General features: G+C 43.2%; 1 protein-coding gene across 2 annotated transcripts in view; it reads right to left on the bottom strand.

The window, feature by feature from the left end:
• Positions 1-14,926, bottom strand: part of INTS7 (integrator complex subunit 7) — a 137,886-nt gene that overhangs the window by 46,643 nt on the left and 76,317 nt on the right. For both annotated transcript variants that reach the window (XM_030196069.1, XM_030196068.1), the window contains exons 14-16: positions 12,105-12,299; positions 7,822-7,925; positions 3,537-3,605 (exon numbers count right to left, since the gene is read on the bottom strand). In XM_030196069.1, coding sequence (XP_030051929.1) covers positions 3,537-3,605; positions 7,822-7,925; positions 12,105-12,299 — 368 coding nt within the window. The remainder of the gene's footprint in view (positions 1-3,536; positions 3,606-7,821; positions 7,926-12,104; positions 12,300-14,926) is intronic.

The raw sequence follows: 14,926 nt of genomic DNA, 5'->3' as shown, positions 1-14,926 counted from the left end.
CTTCTCTGTCACTGCTATAACCAAGGAGTTCACCCTGGGAAGCTACAATTATCTTTCTCCTCTGGAACTAACGGGTAGAGGTGAGTCACAGCTCTTCCCACTCTCAGCCCCACATCCAGCAAGATCCATTCTGTTGTAATCAGGTCCTGAATGTCTGGATGCATCGAGGCCTTAGAAAGGACCTCTGAACCCCCTCATGATCGACAAAGAGAGAACTCCTGACACCAAAGCAGACACAAGGCTCCTCACTGGAAAGCACTGTCAGTGCCTCAGAAATCAGAGTGCTGAGCTCCTTTTTATGAAACCACCTCAGTACATTCGGATCATCCCCTCCTCAAGAGGGAGCTCTTCCTCCTCTAACAGCTCCTTTAACGATGGTTCCTCTGAATAGATGAGGCCACATCATATAAAGAGGGAGAAGCAGAGATAGTCTCATCTGCCCAAACTTGGAGGTCTAAACGAGATCTCTTAGAGGAGCCGCAGGGGCAGTGGGGTGAGAAACTGAAGCACCATTGCTTCAGTAAATAGGCCTGGTGTAAGAGCAATATAAACTCTGGAGAAAAAGATCCTGATGCAGCTGAATGCTCTGTCAGGCCCCAAGGATGTAAAATGACAGCTGTGCTCTGCATGTGATGTCAGAGGCTGCTCCTCACTGCCAGTTGGCCCTTACAAAATGGCACCCATTCCCACACTCTCCTGCATATAAACTCTGGAGAAAAAGATCCTGATGCAGCTGAATGCTCTGTCGGGCCCCAAGGATGTAAAATGGCAGTTGTGCTCTGCACGTGATGTCAGAGGCTGCTCCTCACTGCCAGTTGGCCCTTACAAAATGGCACCCATTCCCACACTCTCCTGCATCAAACTGTGCACTGGCCCTGCCAGAGGGCCTGAAGATCCTAGCATATTCAGATACTGCACCAAATCCAAAGATGTGCTGCTGCCAACTGTTTCCTTTGTGTCCTATGAGATTCCGGACTTGCACACACTCCAACGCTCTGACACCGGCCAGTGGGTCCCATAACAGGAACACTGCTTAACTACCTCCATGGGAGTCGCCATTCACCCTGTCACCAGCACAGAACGTGTCCTATGTGGTGCATCAGAATCCCTCCCCTGCACCAAGTAGAACTTTGCCTTCCAAGCGGCTCCAAGTGACTTACCACTGCCAGTTGCTCCCAAGTTCACAGTCTCCATGTGTCTTACCACAGATAAGAAAGGCTCAGGACCTATACTCTGACCCACACTCTCCAGCTACCTCCTTCCTTCTCTTTTCTTGTTTTTTTTTTTTTTTTTTTAAGGTTGTGCTGGAAAAGGAGAGCTCCATAGAAAACAGGGGAGAAATGAAGGGAGGGAAGAAGTAAATTTGCTGGGCATCACAGACAAGGATCTGAGGACCTCCAGATATGATTCTGCAGACTCAAGCCAGCTGAAATGGTCAACTAGGGACCAGCTGACCAACTGGACTAGGAAGAAATCACTCAGCACCAGAGGTTGGAAAGTGCGTCCATCCACCTGCTGGAGACAGAAAATACTGAGGAGCTGGACTGGATGCCAAGAGGCATTTCTCAGCTCAGTTATCTCCACCTGGACACAACAGTCCCACAGGTTCTGGAATAGTGAGAAGCACATAATGGAAGCTGTAGTTTTTAAAGATAAGTTATTTCACAAATGTGCGAACAGACCTACTTATACCTTATTATTTTGCTTTTTTACCCTAAAACAGCAGGCCTAATAGACGAGCTGCTGAGAGAGTGAGAGAGAGAGAGAGAGAGAGAGAGAGAGAGAGAGATAAGACGAATGGTGATGACCCACAGGGGGAACAAAATTTTACAATCCAACATGATGTGTTTGAATCAATGTGACTTCCTGATAAAACCTACTATAATCATATTGGTCAATTCTACTGCTTGTACCATTTTGCCATTCACAATCTGACCATGTTAGCACACTATGCCTCTATTTTCTTTCTTATTAAAATGTAATCAGTTATAAACCCATCTTTCTGAATAATCAGAAGTGGAGGAGTAGCCTAATGGCTAACAGAGGGGCATAATCGAACAGGGCCGGCCATCTTTATGAGCAGCCATCTCCGGGGCCAGCTCTGTGAATGGCCGGAGCCAACCGTATTTTCGGAAAAGATGGCCGGCCATCTTTTTTTTCGATAATATGGTTGGGGCCGGCCAAATCTCGACATAAATGTTGAGATCGCCGGGTTTGAAATGGCTGGCTTCGGTTTTCGCCCATAATGGAAACCGAAGCCGCCCATCTCAGACCCGGCCAAATCCAAGCCACTTGGTCGTGGGAGGGGCCAGCATTTGTAGTGCACTGGTCCCCCTGACATGCCAGGACACCAACCGGGCACCCTAGGAGGCACTGCAGTGGACTTCAAAAATAGCTCCCAGGTGCATAGCTCCCTTACCTTGTGTGCTGAGCCCCCCAAATCCCCTCCAAAACCCACTCCCCACAACTGTACACCACTACCATAGCCCTTAGGGATGAAGGGGGCACCTAGATGTGGGTACAGTAGGTTTTTATTTTTTTTTGGGGGGGGGGGGGGTTTGGAGAGCTCAATATTTACCACCACAAGTGTAACAGGTGGGGGGGGGGGGGGGGGATGGGCCTGGGTCCACCTGCCTGAAGTGCACTGCACCCACTAAAACTGCTCCCGGGACCTGCATACTGCTGTCAGGGAGCTGGGTATGACATTTGAGGCTGGCAAAAAAAATAAATAAAATAAATAAATTAAAAAAAATAAAAATAAAAAAAAATATATATATATATATTTTTTTTTTGGGTGGGAGGGGGTTGGTGACCACTGGGGGAGTAAGGGGAGGTCATCCCCGATTCCCTCCGGTGGTCATTTGGTCAGTTGGAGCTCCTTTTTGAAGCTTGGTCGTGAAAAAAAGGGACCAAGTAAAGCCGGCGAAATGCTCGTCAAGGCCGGCTTCCTTTTTTCCATTATCGGGCGAAGTCGGCCATCTCGTGAGCACGCCCCCGTCCCGCCTTCACGCCCCTTGAAGTTTGGCCGGCTCCGCGACGGAAAGCAGCTGAAATCGGCCAAAATCAGCTTTCGATTATACCGATTTGGCCGACTTCAGGAGATTGCCGGCCACCTCCTGATTTGTGTCGGAAGATGGCCAGCGATCTCTTTCGAAAATAAGCTGGACAGTGGGCTGAGAACCTGGGGAACTGGGTTCAATTCTCACTGCAACTCCTTGTGACCCTGGGAAAATCACTTAACCCTCCATTGCCCCAAATACAAAAACTTAGATTATCTGTCCCTAGTGGACTCACAAAGTATATGCATATAACGCATGTAAACTACATTGAGTGTACCCACAGAAAGCTGGCATATCAAATCCATGACCCTTTACCCTATCCAATTTCCCCATCTTTTTACCAGCCGCTGTGCTCCAGCACAGTTTTCTCATGTATATTACTGAGGACGGAGATTTGCTGCAGCTACTTTCTTTTCAATGAGTGTTCTCTGTGTAGCTAGCCTTCCTTACAAAGTACAGATAATTCTACAGTCTTACCTAGCAGAATCTGGATCCAAAATGAGAGCTTCAATTGTATGCGAAATCAAAAGGCAGCTCTGTTGCTGTCTGGTACCATGTTAAAGTTTCAAATCTGAGCAGAATTATTATACAATCATTATGCAATGCAGAACTTAACTGATCACTGCCAGTTTTCCCAAACATATTCATTGCTCAGACAAGTCTAATGTTAGCCATTTTTTTCCCCCAAAGTCTTTGTTTGCTTGATGGCACACACTGCCTTTAAAAGCATGTGTAGGGGGTTGGGGGAGACAGGCATGAAAAGGAAAACTTCTACCTTCTCCGTATTCCTTAGGCTCTGTTTTAACTTCTATCTCCCAGAAAAGCAAGGGCTTCAGGGTTGCCAGGTAGAAATTTTTTTTCCAGCCCAATCCAGGCCAGAAACCAGCCCAAAACCCGCCCAAACACAAACCCCGCCCCTGACACCCCCACCCCCGCGTCACCGGCCCCGCCCCCGCCGTCACCGGCCCCGCCTCCCACGTCATCGGGCCCGCCTCCCCGTCATCGGCCCCGCCTCCCACATCATCGGCCCCGCCTCCCACGTCATCGGCCCCGCCTCCCACGTCACTAACCCCGCCCAAAAACGTCACTAACCCCGCCCCCCGCGGCCGAAAAAAATCAAAAAGCCGCCCAAAAACCCTAAAAACCGCAACCCGCCGCAGGCAAAAATTTCCCGCGGCGGGTCGCGGAAAACCGCCCAATTGGGCGGTAAAACCGCCCACCTGGCAACACTGAAGGGCTTTTCAGAAAGCACATCATGTAAAACAAGGAGGTTTGATTGAGAACAGGAGACGGCATGACATCAAAAAGTTGAAGCCACTTAGGTTAAACTATGTTTCCCCTTCCCTGTGCAGCCATCGTTCTGCGTCCACTCAAAATAAAGCAAACAAACCTATGAGCTGCTGCATCTACGTTGTCCTTTATTGTTGGTAGCATTTTTATTTAATGTCACTTATATTTTCAAACACGCCAGCTTGTGCAGCATATGGATGTACACAGAGGGAGTATAATAACGGAATAACTTTTCATAAGTAGAGTACTAATTTGTTATAAATCGTAATCAGTGTGTCATTTGGAAGGGCTGGTTATAGAGACAGTGTTACATTCATGCACATTTTTTTTCTCCTGGTAAACGGCCACTAAAACAGTAGTCATATTATGAGAATCAGGTGCTCAACATTCAGAATTTCTACCTATCTATTTACTTACTTATGGCAGCCATAGCCCACATTAAACATGAATTAGGTTGAAAACTGGGAGCATTTAAAATCTTTTTTTTTTTCCTGTGTCTAGATCGGAAGAGAAAGACTGATTGTGGGAACTTGCTCCTTTTGTTTTGTGGAATGCAGTGGTATATTATAAAAATGCACTTAATATTGTTTATTACTACTACTACTATTTAACATTTCTAAAGAACTACTAGGGTTATGCAGCGCTGTACAATTATTTAAAAGAAAGATATTAAATAATGAGGGCAGAGCTACCTTCCTGCAGAAGTCCAGAGTCAAAGTGTGCCAACATTTTCCAGTTCTGCAATATATATTTATTTCTTCTTTAAGTCAATTTTCAACAGCATTTTCTAAGTTATTACCCAAATGCGAACACAATTAAAATGCTAATTAATATGTTTTCGATGCTACTGAATTCTATTATTCTGTCTCACTGTATTTTCAGTTTTGGCACACTATAAGTCATCTTAAGGACAAAATATAAGAAAACCAATGGACTGCATTAGAAGCTTATAGACCATTTAGTTATGTTTAAACAAATGAGAGATCTTCATGAAAGCTTGTCCCTGAAACATGCTCAAAACAGAATAATCCATTTGTACCGAAGAAATGAGGTGAAGATGTGATTCCATGTGTTCCAATGAAAGAAGAGTTTAATTTTACTTCCAATCTTTATAACACCAGGCTTCCCAAGACAGATTACAACAGTTAAGATGAACCCATCAGTACATAGGATATCCTCACTGAAATTTGGCCATGTATTACTGTATTGTATAGAACAGTGTACAAAAATGAGCACAAAATACAGCCTTTATTAGTGCTGTTTCCACCAGCTACAATAATTTTTGAAGCAGTTTTAATGATATTCAGTTTTGATTTCATCATATTTATATTTATTTATTTATTTATTGCATTTGTATCCCACATTTTCCCACCTTTTTGCGGGTTCAGTGTGGCTTACAATAGGAGTTAAATGTTGGAAATACAATTTGTTACAGATTGGTTATGGATTACATTGTGCAGAGTTATGCAAAACAATTGAGGTGTCGTTAAAGAATGTGTCAATGGAGCACAAACATTGAAATTTAGGAAGGAAACAATGGGAGCTTAGAGGGCGATAAAAAGGCATGAAGACATATGGAATATATCTTTCTGTGAGTAAAGGTATGAATGATGTGATAATATGGGAATGAGAGTTCAGAGGTGAATGTATGATGCATTAGTGAACAGTAAGTGTGGAGTTTATGTGTTTTGGTTCTTTCCGTAAATCTTTTCGAAAAGATGGGTCTTCAGTAATCTGCGGAAGGAAGCTTGCTCGTTGATTGTTCTTAAGTTGTGCGGCAGTGTGTTCCAATACTGCGTGCTCATGTGAGAAAAGGTTGACGCGTGTAGCGCTTTGTATTTCAAGCCCTTGCAATTGGGGAAGTAGAGGTTAAGGAAGGTTCGGGATGATCTTTTGGCGTTTCTGGGTGGTAAGTCTATTAACTCAGACATGTAGGCTGGGGCTTCACCGTGAATGATTTTGTGGACTAATGTGCATACTTTAAAAGTGACACGTTCCTTGAGTGGAAGCCAGTGCAGTTTTTCTCTCGTAATGGTTTTGCACTCTCATATTTTGGCTTTCCAAAGATGAGTCTGGCTGCCGTATTCTGGCTGTTTGAAGTTTCCTCAGTGTTTGTTCTTTGCAACCTGCGTATAGTGAGTTGCAGCAATCTACATATGGGACACTTTCAAATAAATTAAAAAGCTGTCAAATTTAAAAATAAAAAAAATCTTTTGTCCTCCACCTTTTTAAGGCACTGCCTATCCAACTGGAACAGCTTTTGAGTTTTTACAGATGGACCACGCATAGGCAGTTCATGATTTCTAATAATCTTTTACTACTGCTTTTAATAGTGTTTGCTATTGTTTTGGGTGTACCTGTGACTCTACCTAGTGGCTTCAACCCACATAATGGGCTAGATAGCCTCGTACCATCTCCTATTCTCAATCTAACCTCCTTGATGTAAAATTTCAGTTTTAGCTAACCACCCTCTATCAACTTTCCTCCCTGCCAAACCCTTCAAAATAATAGCTAGCAAAAGATGTAAGAAGAAATAGCAAATCTCTTAAACACAATTACCAGCTACACAGAACTGCCTTTCTGACAGCCTTTTCACTTTATAAGTTATTGGGAGCTCAATTACTATGTCTTAACTAGAACGGGGAAAAAATGACAAAACTGTCAGGTCACTGATTCTGTTTGAAGATTACCGAGGGCAGTCTACAAACTGATTTAAGTGAGTGGAAGCAGCTTATGGCATTCATGAGTTGTCCAAAAACTGTCTTCTTCCTTCAGTGCAGCTAGATAGAACTCTGCTCAATGTCAACCTTTAGCTGTATTGAGATGCAACATTCCCAAAGTGTTTAGACCAGGGGAGAAAAAGTAATAGCATTTTCAAATCTGTGTATTCTTGTCCAGCACAAAAATTCCTGCATGAAAAAGTAGGTACAAGTGGCCACACAAACTGGTGGCAAATTTCAACGCAAAAAGTACATACTTTCATATGAAAGCTAGTGCAAAACTACACTTTATGTGTAGCCCCGATCACAATGCAGATGGTTTAAAAATAACCCTGTAACCTTTTAACCACAGCAACATCCCTTACAAATAAAATCCAATGGTCACAGCAATGTTTATAAAACCATGAAAAATTCTGACAAGCTATGCTGTGATCAGCAACTCACAAATACTGACTTTGTGCAAGTGGGAGGTTTTGTCTGTTATGTGCACATTTAAAATTATCTCTTTCCTGGGATTTACAGGCTGTATATGTAGGATGCTATTGCATGTCATTGATCCTGCAAAAGATGACTCAAGAGCCCAAACCACCTTAAATTTCCTGAAATCTGCATGCAAACAGAGCTGTCTGGATACTCTGTGTGTTCCCCTTGGCCTTCTAAAGCCAAAAGGAAGATCCATTTCAGGGAATACACGATCATAAGCTTCTATTATGGTTTTTATGAAAGCTGAGTATGAGAAACCAAAAGGATACAGTTCAACATTCCTCAAGGTTGCTGAGTCGGCATCAAAAGAGGATTGATATAACTCCCCATAGCATGTGGCAAGGCTTCGGAACTCTTCCATAGACTGCTTCATCTAAAGCACACAAATACAACATACAGAAGTTATTGCTGTAGACCGTGGCTGAAAACTAAATACAAAAGGTATCTTTCCTGAAGTAGCTGAAGGTACAGAATGTATTCCTTTTCTCCAGACCCCAGCACAAGACCCTAAGTAAGGTACCTGCTCACTTGGGGGTTCAGACTTAGATAATAAGCACTCTACATATGCCCAAACTATTTTATCTTGACCAGTGTTGTGTACATCATTTAGAGTTACAGAACAAAATACTCTCAACTGGAAGCCAACAGTGGTAAAAATTTCTCCCACATCTCAGTATCCACAACCGCATGGCATAACTTGCAAAGAAAAATGCAGTTCCCAGTGAGAATCAGACACTAATGGAGAACCCTACAGAACTCAATGTTTTAACATGTTTGTGTTTTAGTCTTCAAAAGAGAGCAGAAAATATAATGCTCATTTTTAAAACTTGAACTTTCTGCACAGCATTAACAACCTCTAGAAGGCACAGCAGGGCCTAGCTTATTCTTCATTCCCACTACCTCCTGAGCTTCCACCCACCCCCTAGCACGACTCTTCACTTATAGTCAATTATTCTCATTAAGATAACAAGAGGAGAGTTTTCATTAGAATTTTAATTAGTTTCTGAGAAGAAACACTAAACAAATTACACATTATACTATATAATCTTAAGGCTCTTTATATTAATCTAATATCCCTAGTACCTTAAGAAGTTTTATTAAACAACTCTATAATACTAAGATGCAGACAGCAGTCCAGCAGTGAGAGGGGTATTATCCAGTCTTTTGCATTGAGTGTCACATGTATGATTTATCTCCCAGTTGGTGAGAGATTATATGTGTGTGCTCAATGCAAAGAGCTCCTAGCTCTCAGAGAACAAGTCCGTTCTCTTGAGGCTAGAGTAACAGACTTGGAGGAGCTGAGGGAGACGTACATAGAAGCGGCCTACAGAACATTGTAGAAAGTCCCACCTCCAATCTGGCAGCCCCTATGCTGCCTTGGAGGAGGGAAGTCTCTTAAAAGGAGAGCATCGCTCTGGTGAAGTTGGAAAGTAATCGTGTAACCAGGACTAGCCCACCAGGGAATGCAATATCCTCTCACATTGAGAATGTCTCCAGAAGCTTCTGCCAAGGAGGGAAGGGTTAGGACTGCTGTTGTAGTTCGTGATTCAATTATTAGGCATGCAGATAGTTGAGTTTGTGGTGGACGTGAGGATCGCCTGGTCACTTGCCTGCTTGGTGTGAAGGATTTTAGATAGTGCTGGGGAGAAGTCTACTGTCTTGGTACATGTGGGTACCAATGACATAGGAAAATGTTGGAGGGAGATTCTGGAAGCCAAATTTAGGCTCCTAGGTAGAAGGCTGAAATCCAGATCCTCCAGGGTAGCTTTATCAGAAATACTATCTGTTTCATGTGCAGGACCCAAGAGGCAAGAAGAGCTCCGAAGTCTCAATGCGTGGAAGATGATGGTGCAGGGATGAGGGCTTTAGATTTGTTAGGAACTGGGCAATATTTTGGGGAAGGGGGAGAGTCTGTTCCGAAAGGATGGGCGTCACCTCAACCTGGTTGCGCTAACAATTAAAAAGAAGATAGAGCAGCTTTTAAACTAAAATAGAAGGTGGGAAGGGGGGGAGAAGCAGTCGCCCAGGAGCGCATTTAAACAGGATCCTTAAGGAATCCCGATAGAGAGGTTTCAATAATGGTCAAAGAAATCCAGGAATGATCAATAGGAGAAGAGAGTAAAGGATGCAAATTATCCCCATTAACTTCAAAGCAGCCTGTAAATTCAAGGAAAAAAGACAATTTGAAGTGTCAATATACAAATGCTAGAAGCCTTAAAAATAAGAGAGGAGAATTGGAATATATAGCACTAAATGAAGAGGTAGATATAAAAGGCATTTAAGAAACCTGGTGGAAAGAGGACAATCAATGGGACACTGTTAGCAGGGTACAAATTATATCGAAATGATAGAGTGGATCGAATTGAAGGGGGGGGGGGGGGGTTGCGCTACATGTTAAAGAGGGAATTGAGCCAAACAAAATAAACATCTAATATAATAATTTGTACCGTCAACGTTCCATGGCTGGCTGGCTGGGTTCATAACATCCTGACGTCAGCAAGCCTCCAGCATTCCATTCCCTCTCACTGTCCTGCCCTCGTGTAAAGATGAAATGACGTCAGAGAGCAGAACAGTGAGAGGGAATGGAACGCTGGAGGCGAGCTGACGTCAGGATGTTATGAACGTAAGACACGTGAAGGCAACGGAATGCTGGACATGGAGGGGAAGGGAAGGCAGGGCAGAGGAGAATCGCTGGACATGGAGGGGAGGCAAGGGCAGAGGACAATTGCTGGACATGGAGGGGATGGGAGGACAGCAGAGAATCGCAGGACATGGATGGGAGGGCAGGGTAGAGGAGAATCACTGGACATGGAGGGGATGGAAGGAGAGGAGAGGCACATCAGTTAGAGGTGGATACATCCTCCAGAGTCAGTTCTACAGAATGAGTGGCTTAGTCTCGTGTCCTTAGAGGTTGTTGTGACTGCTGGCACTGAGGAAATGGAGTGCTCCTCTGAGTAGTGCTCCAGACAGGGCATGATGTCAATGCTTCTCACCTCATGTCTGATGCTCAACACTGTGGGCCCTCAGCATCAACGCAGTGGATGAACCCTTTTTCTCTCTCAGGCTGGAATTGGTCAATGCCTGATCCTGGTGGTCTCTATCTCAGCTTGAGGGGGTTAAATACACTTCTTATGCAGCTCTTGGACTCCTCTGAACAGACGCCACCAATGCTGATTTGAACTTAAAAAGTACTGAAGACCCTCATGCTGCTCTTTACAGTCATGAAACCCTTGCTCAGTCATCAGCTGACATTGAGAGGGATTGTGATTGGGTCCCAGGCACAGAAAGCACCAACTGTATATATACACTCCAGATATGGTCTTGCTACACCACTTGCGCTTCTTGAAGTCACTGGGGACTATTTGATATGTCCAAGAAAAAAAAAAACAGCTGCAGTGATTTTTTTTTAAATTTACCTCAGCCAAGAATCCTCTAGGTCTCTGAAGAAGCGTGACTAGGTTAATAACGTTCTCAAAATTATTTTGACTATCTTCCATTTCCATTTTGGCTTTTTTCATGAAAAATTAGTATATATAAGTTTAGATCCCAACCCTCCCAAAAAAAATACCCCAACCTTCAGGCTCTCAATGATTTTACCTTGCTTGACAAGATGATCAATGCTTACTCCGTTTTTGAGCCTCTGATCTGTCCTGGAAAAGACGTTAAAACTTTGTTTTGCTAAAATTAATAATAATAATAAAAAAAAAAAAAAGACAAGATATGGAGCCCTTCCTATAGTTCTGTTTTCAAACAGGTATCTCCCATGGTGTGTTATGGAAAAACACTTTGGCTTGAAAAACAGAAAATAATCAAAAACAGGTCAGCTGAAAGGTCAGAGCCACTCTGGTTCAGTAACAAGGCAGTGGTAGAGTCCCATTTGGAAATCTCTGTTTTGTCCCACTTAACAAGACCAAGTAATGGACAATGTGGGGAATAGACAACACAAATCATTTACATACACTAATAAACCCCTCATCTACTTCTGAGAAAAAGTTCAGAGAAAGCTCACATACGGGCAAGTGTGAGCCCTTTTCACAGAATGTGCTCAGCTGCTTTGACTAAGACAAGAGCAGAACATTTTATATCTGCTCCATTTGTCATCTGTCCAAGCTCTATAAACTGGTCACCTAATTTAGGAAATCTCATATTGATATCCTTCCATATACCAGGTCACCTGGGGAATACAGGGACACAATTTCCCTTTTCTTTAAAAAAAAAAAAATCCAACTTCAAGTGCCTACAAAGAAGAGAAGAAACCCATAACTGCCTCAGGCTTGTAATGACGACTTGGAACTACCACCCTACAACATGATCTCCATTGTTCTTCTATTTGCCTGTGCCATCCCTTCTCCCTCTCACATGTACTTTTAATTTGTCATCTTGAATAGGAAAAAAAAAATCAGCTAGCAAGTAACATGATAAAATGCATTTATTCAACATACACTGTCAACATGTTAGGGTGCTGCTCTTTTCACAGTGTTAAGGTAGGGACAAATCACACCCTGCAGAGGGTTGAAGAGTTTTCTCAGAACAGAACAGAGGAGAAGTATACCTGGTTGGAGATGCGTCCACAACGCTGTAGGTCACTTCCCGAAGTCATGGCAATGGTGGTAGCAATAGCAGGTGGGGGACTTGTCTTCAAGCTGTTGCAGGTACAGATGAGTTGAGAGAAGGCCTGAAGGAGATCAATCCTGAGCTTGACAAATTCACACTGAAAACTCAGAGGATTCAGGGGTGTGCTGGCTGCCTGGGGAAACAGAAACCAAACCATGGAATCTGGGATTCTGGATGAAAACACTTCAAAGAAGAAAGTGGCCAACTGATGGCTAAAGGAGAGAAGCCAGCAATCATGTAACTGTATCCTTAAATCTGGTTACAATATACTACTACTACTTAACATTTCTAGAGCGCTACTAGGGTTACGCAGCGCTGTACAAAATAAACAAAGGACGGTCCCTGCTCAAATGAGCTTACAATCTAAAGAACGAAAAGTCAAGTTGGGCAGTCTAGATTTCCTGGGTAGAGGTGTAGAGGTTAGGTGCCGAAGGCGACATTGAAGAGGTGGGCTTTAAGCGGGAGATTTGAAGATGGGGCGGGAGGGGGCCTGACGTATGGGCTCGGGGAGTTTGTTCCACGCGGGTGAGGCGAGGCAGAAAGGGCGGAGCCTGGAGTTGGCGGTGGTGGAGAAGGGTACTGAAAGGAGGGATTTGTCTTGCGAGCGGAGGTTACGGGTAGGAACGTAAGGGGAGATGAGGGTTGAGAGATAAGGAGGGGCTGCAGATCGAGTACATTTGTAGGTTAGTAGCAGAAGCTTGAATTGAATGCGGTACCTGATCGGAAGCCAATGAAGTGACTTGAGGAGAGGGGTGATGTGGGTGCATTGGTTCAGGCGGAAGATAAGACGTGCAGCAGAGTTCTGAACGGACTGAAGGGGGGATAGGTGGCTAAGTGGGAGACCAGTGAGGAGTAGGTTGCAGTAGTCAAGGCAAGAGGTAACGAGAGAGTGAATGAGAGTTCGGGTGGTGTGCTCAGAGAGGAAAGGGCGGATTTTGCTAATGTTATAGAGGAAGAAGCGACAGGTCTTGGCTATCTGCTGGATGTGCGCAGAGAAGGAGAGGGAGGAGTCGAAGATGACACCGAGGTTGCGGGCAGATGAGACGGGGACGATAAGAGCGTTTTAAAGCAGGCTTTTAAAGCACAATCTTATAAATGGCTAACCTGTATGTTATGTATTTTAGTAATAAACTTTAATACAATTTCAGGGGGGGGGGGGGGAAGGAAGTGACATTCATAGGTCTGAACAACATGGTCCCCTGTTAGTAAGGCACCTATACCGTATATCAGCTGCACCATTCACAACAAACATTACAGACTTTAGAGTGCCAAGCAGACCTAAATTAATACTCTATAGAAAGGAATCTGTCAAAATATTTGAAAACAAAAGCACCAGTGGAAATATTCAGACTTTTCTTAACACTAAATATTTTATCTAAGACCCAAGAATGCAAGATCCATATATGATTTATACTTATTGGAAGTAAAAGAAGATTAACTTCAGCCTTACATGAGATGAAACCCCTATGATTCACCAGTACCTCCTATTCCTGATTAAACTACAGCCTGACACCAGCAGAGGCCACATACAGATTAAGGAGACAAATGGCTGGCACTGGGATTTTCCAAAGCTGTTCTGTTTTGGAAGACATTTGGAATTAGGATGATTAAATACTTGTATTGGTTTCAAAGAACTCAGTAGATATGTTGGCTTTCTTGCCCATTATCAGTAGAGGAGTGTGGTAGCCGTGTTAGTCCACTCTTAAGGTTATCAATAGAAATCAAACAAAATAAAACATGGAAAAGAAAATAAGATGATACCTTTTTTATTGGACATAACTTAATACATGTCTTGATCATCAAGAAATGTATTAAGTTATCATCTTATTTTCTTTTCCATGTTTTATTTTGTTTGATTTCTATTGATTGCCCATTATCAGAAACAGGGCCATATAGCTATAATGTTTGCTGTACAATTTAAACCCAGAGTAACTCCTGTTTCTTCACTAACTTAGTGAAGAAAGAACTTGACAGCTAGTAACAGATCTATTCAATTAGTGCAATAAAAAGGTATCCACCTACAATTTTTTTAACATTTGAGGAAAGGAAAGACGTGTAGAGCAAAGAGGGAGCACATAGAGGAAGAGGAGGAGGAAGGGGCTAAATACAGGAAAATGTTAGGGCTCAGCTCAAATTCAAGCAGACTTGTGGCAGTTGAAGCTACAATAGAAAGGCAAAGGACAGTGGAGATAATCGAGAACAAGAGGAATGAAAAATCCATGAGAGGAAAGCAAGGTATTACGCCATATTTTCTGTAATACTTAATGGTGGCAGAAATCATTACTTTTGTACTGGTGACACTAACAAGGTCCCCGTTTCCTCTGCTCTGTCTTTTTAGAGTGCAGGAAAAGGCCTCTTAAGGGAAACGGTGAAAACAAATAGTATTCAAGTTTCAGAAAAATAGGATAAGCAGAGCATCCCTAGATGCAACGATGTGAAGGAAAGCCAGAGAACTGGAATCTGACACAGAACTAGGAATGAAATAAGGCACACTTGATGGTCCTTATCTGCTATCATTTGCTACATTTGTGTTTCTATCTACTGGTACATTGGCACCAAAGTCATGTCTGTGGAAATATCATGTTCAAGAGAGTACTGACAGAACGTCCTGTCTCCTCCCAAACCTGTAAGTGAAGACTGAGCAGATATTTCTTGCTCTCTGTATCAGACATGCATGTATAGGGCTTCAACCAGTGTCAGTACAACAATTTCTGATTTACTTCATAATGGTGGGAGCAGTTAACTAAGCAAGGCCTTCAA

Source organism: Microcaecilia unicolor, chromosome 3, assembly GCF_901765095.1.
Source record: "Microcaecilia unicolor chromosome 3, aMicUni1.1, whole genome shotgun sequence".
NCBI lineage: Eukaryota > Metazoa > Chordata > Amphibia > Gymnophiona > Siphonopidae > Microcaecilia > Microcaecilia unicolor.
This window is presented reverse-complemented; position numbering and strand designations above follow the sequence as displayed.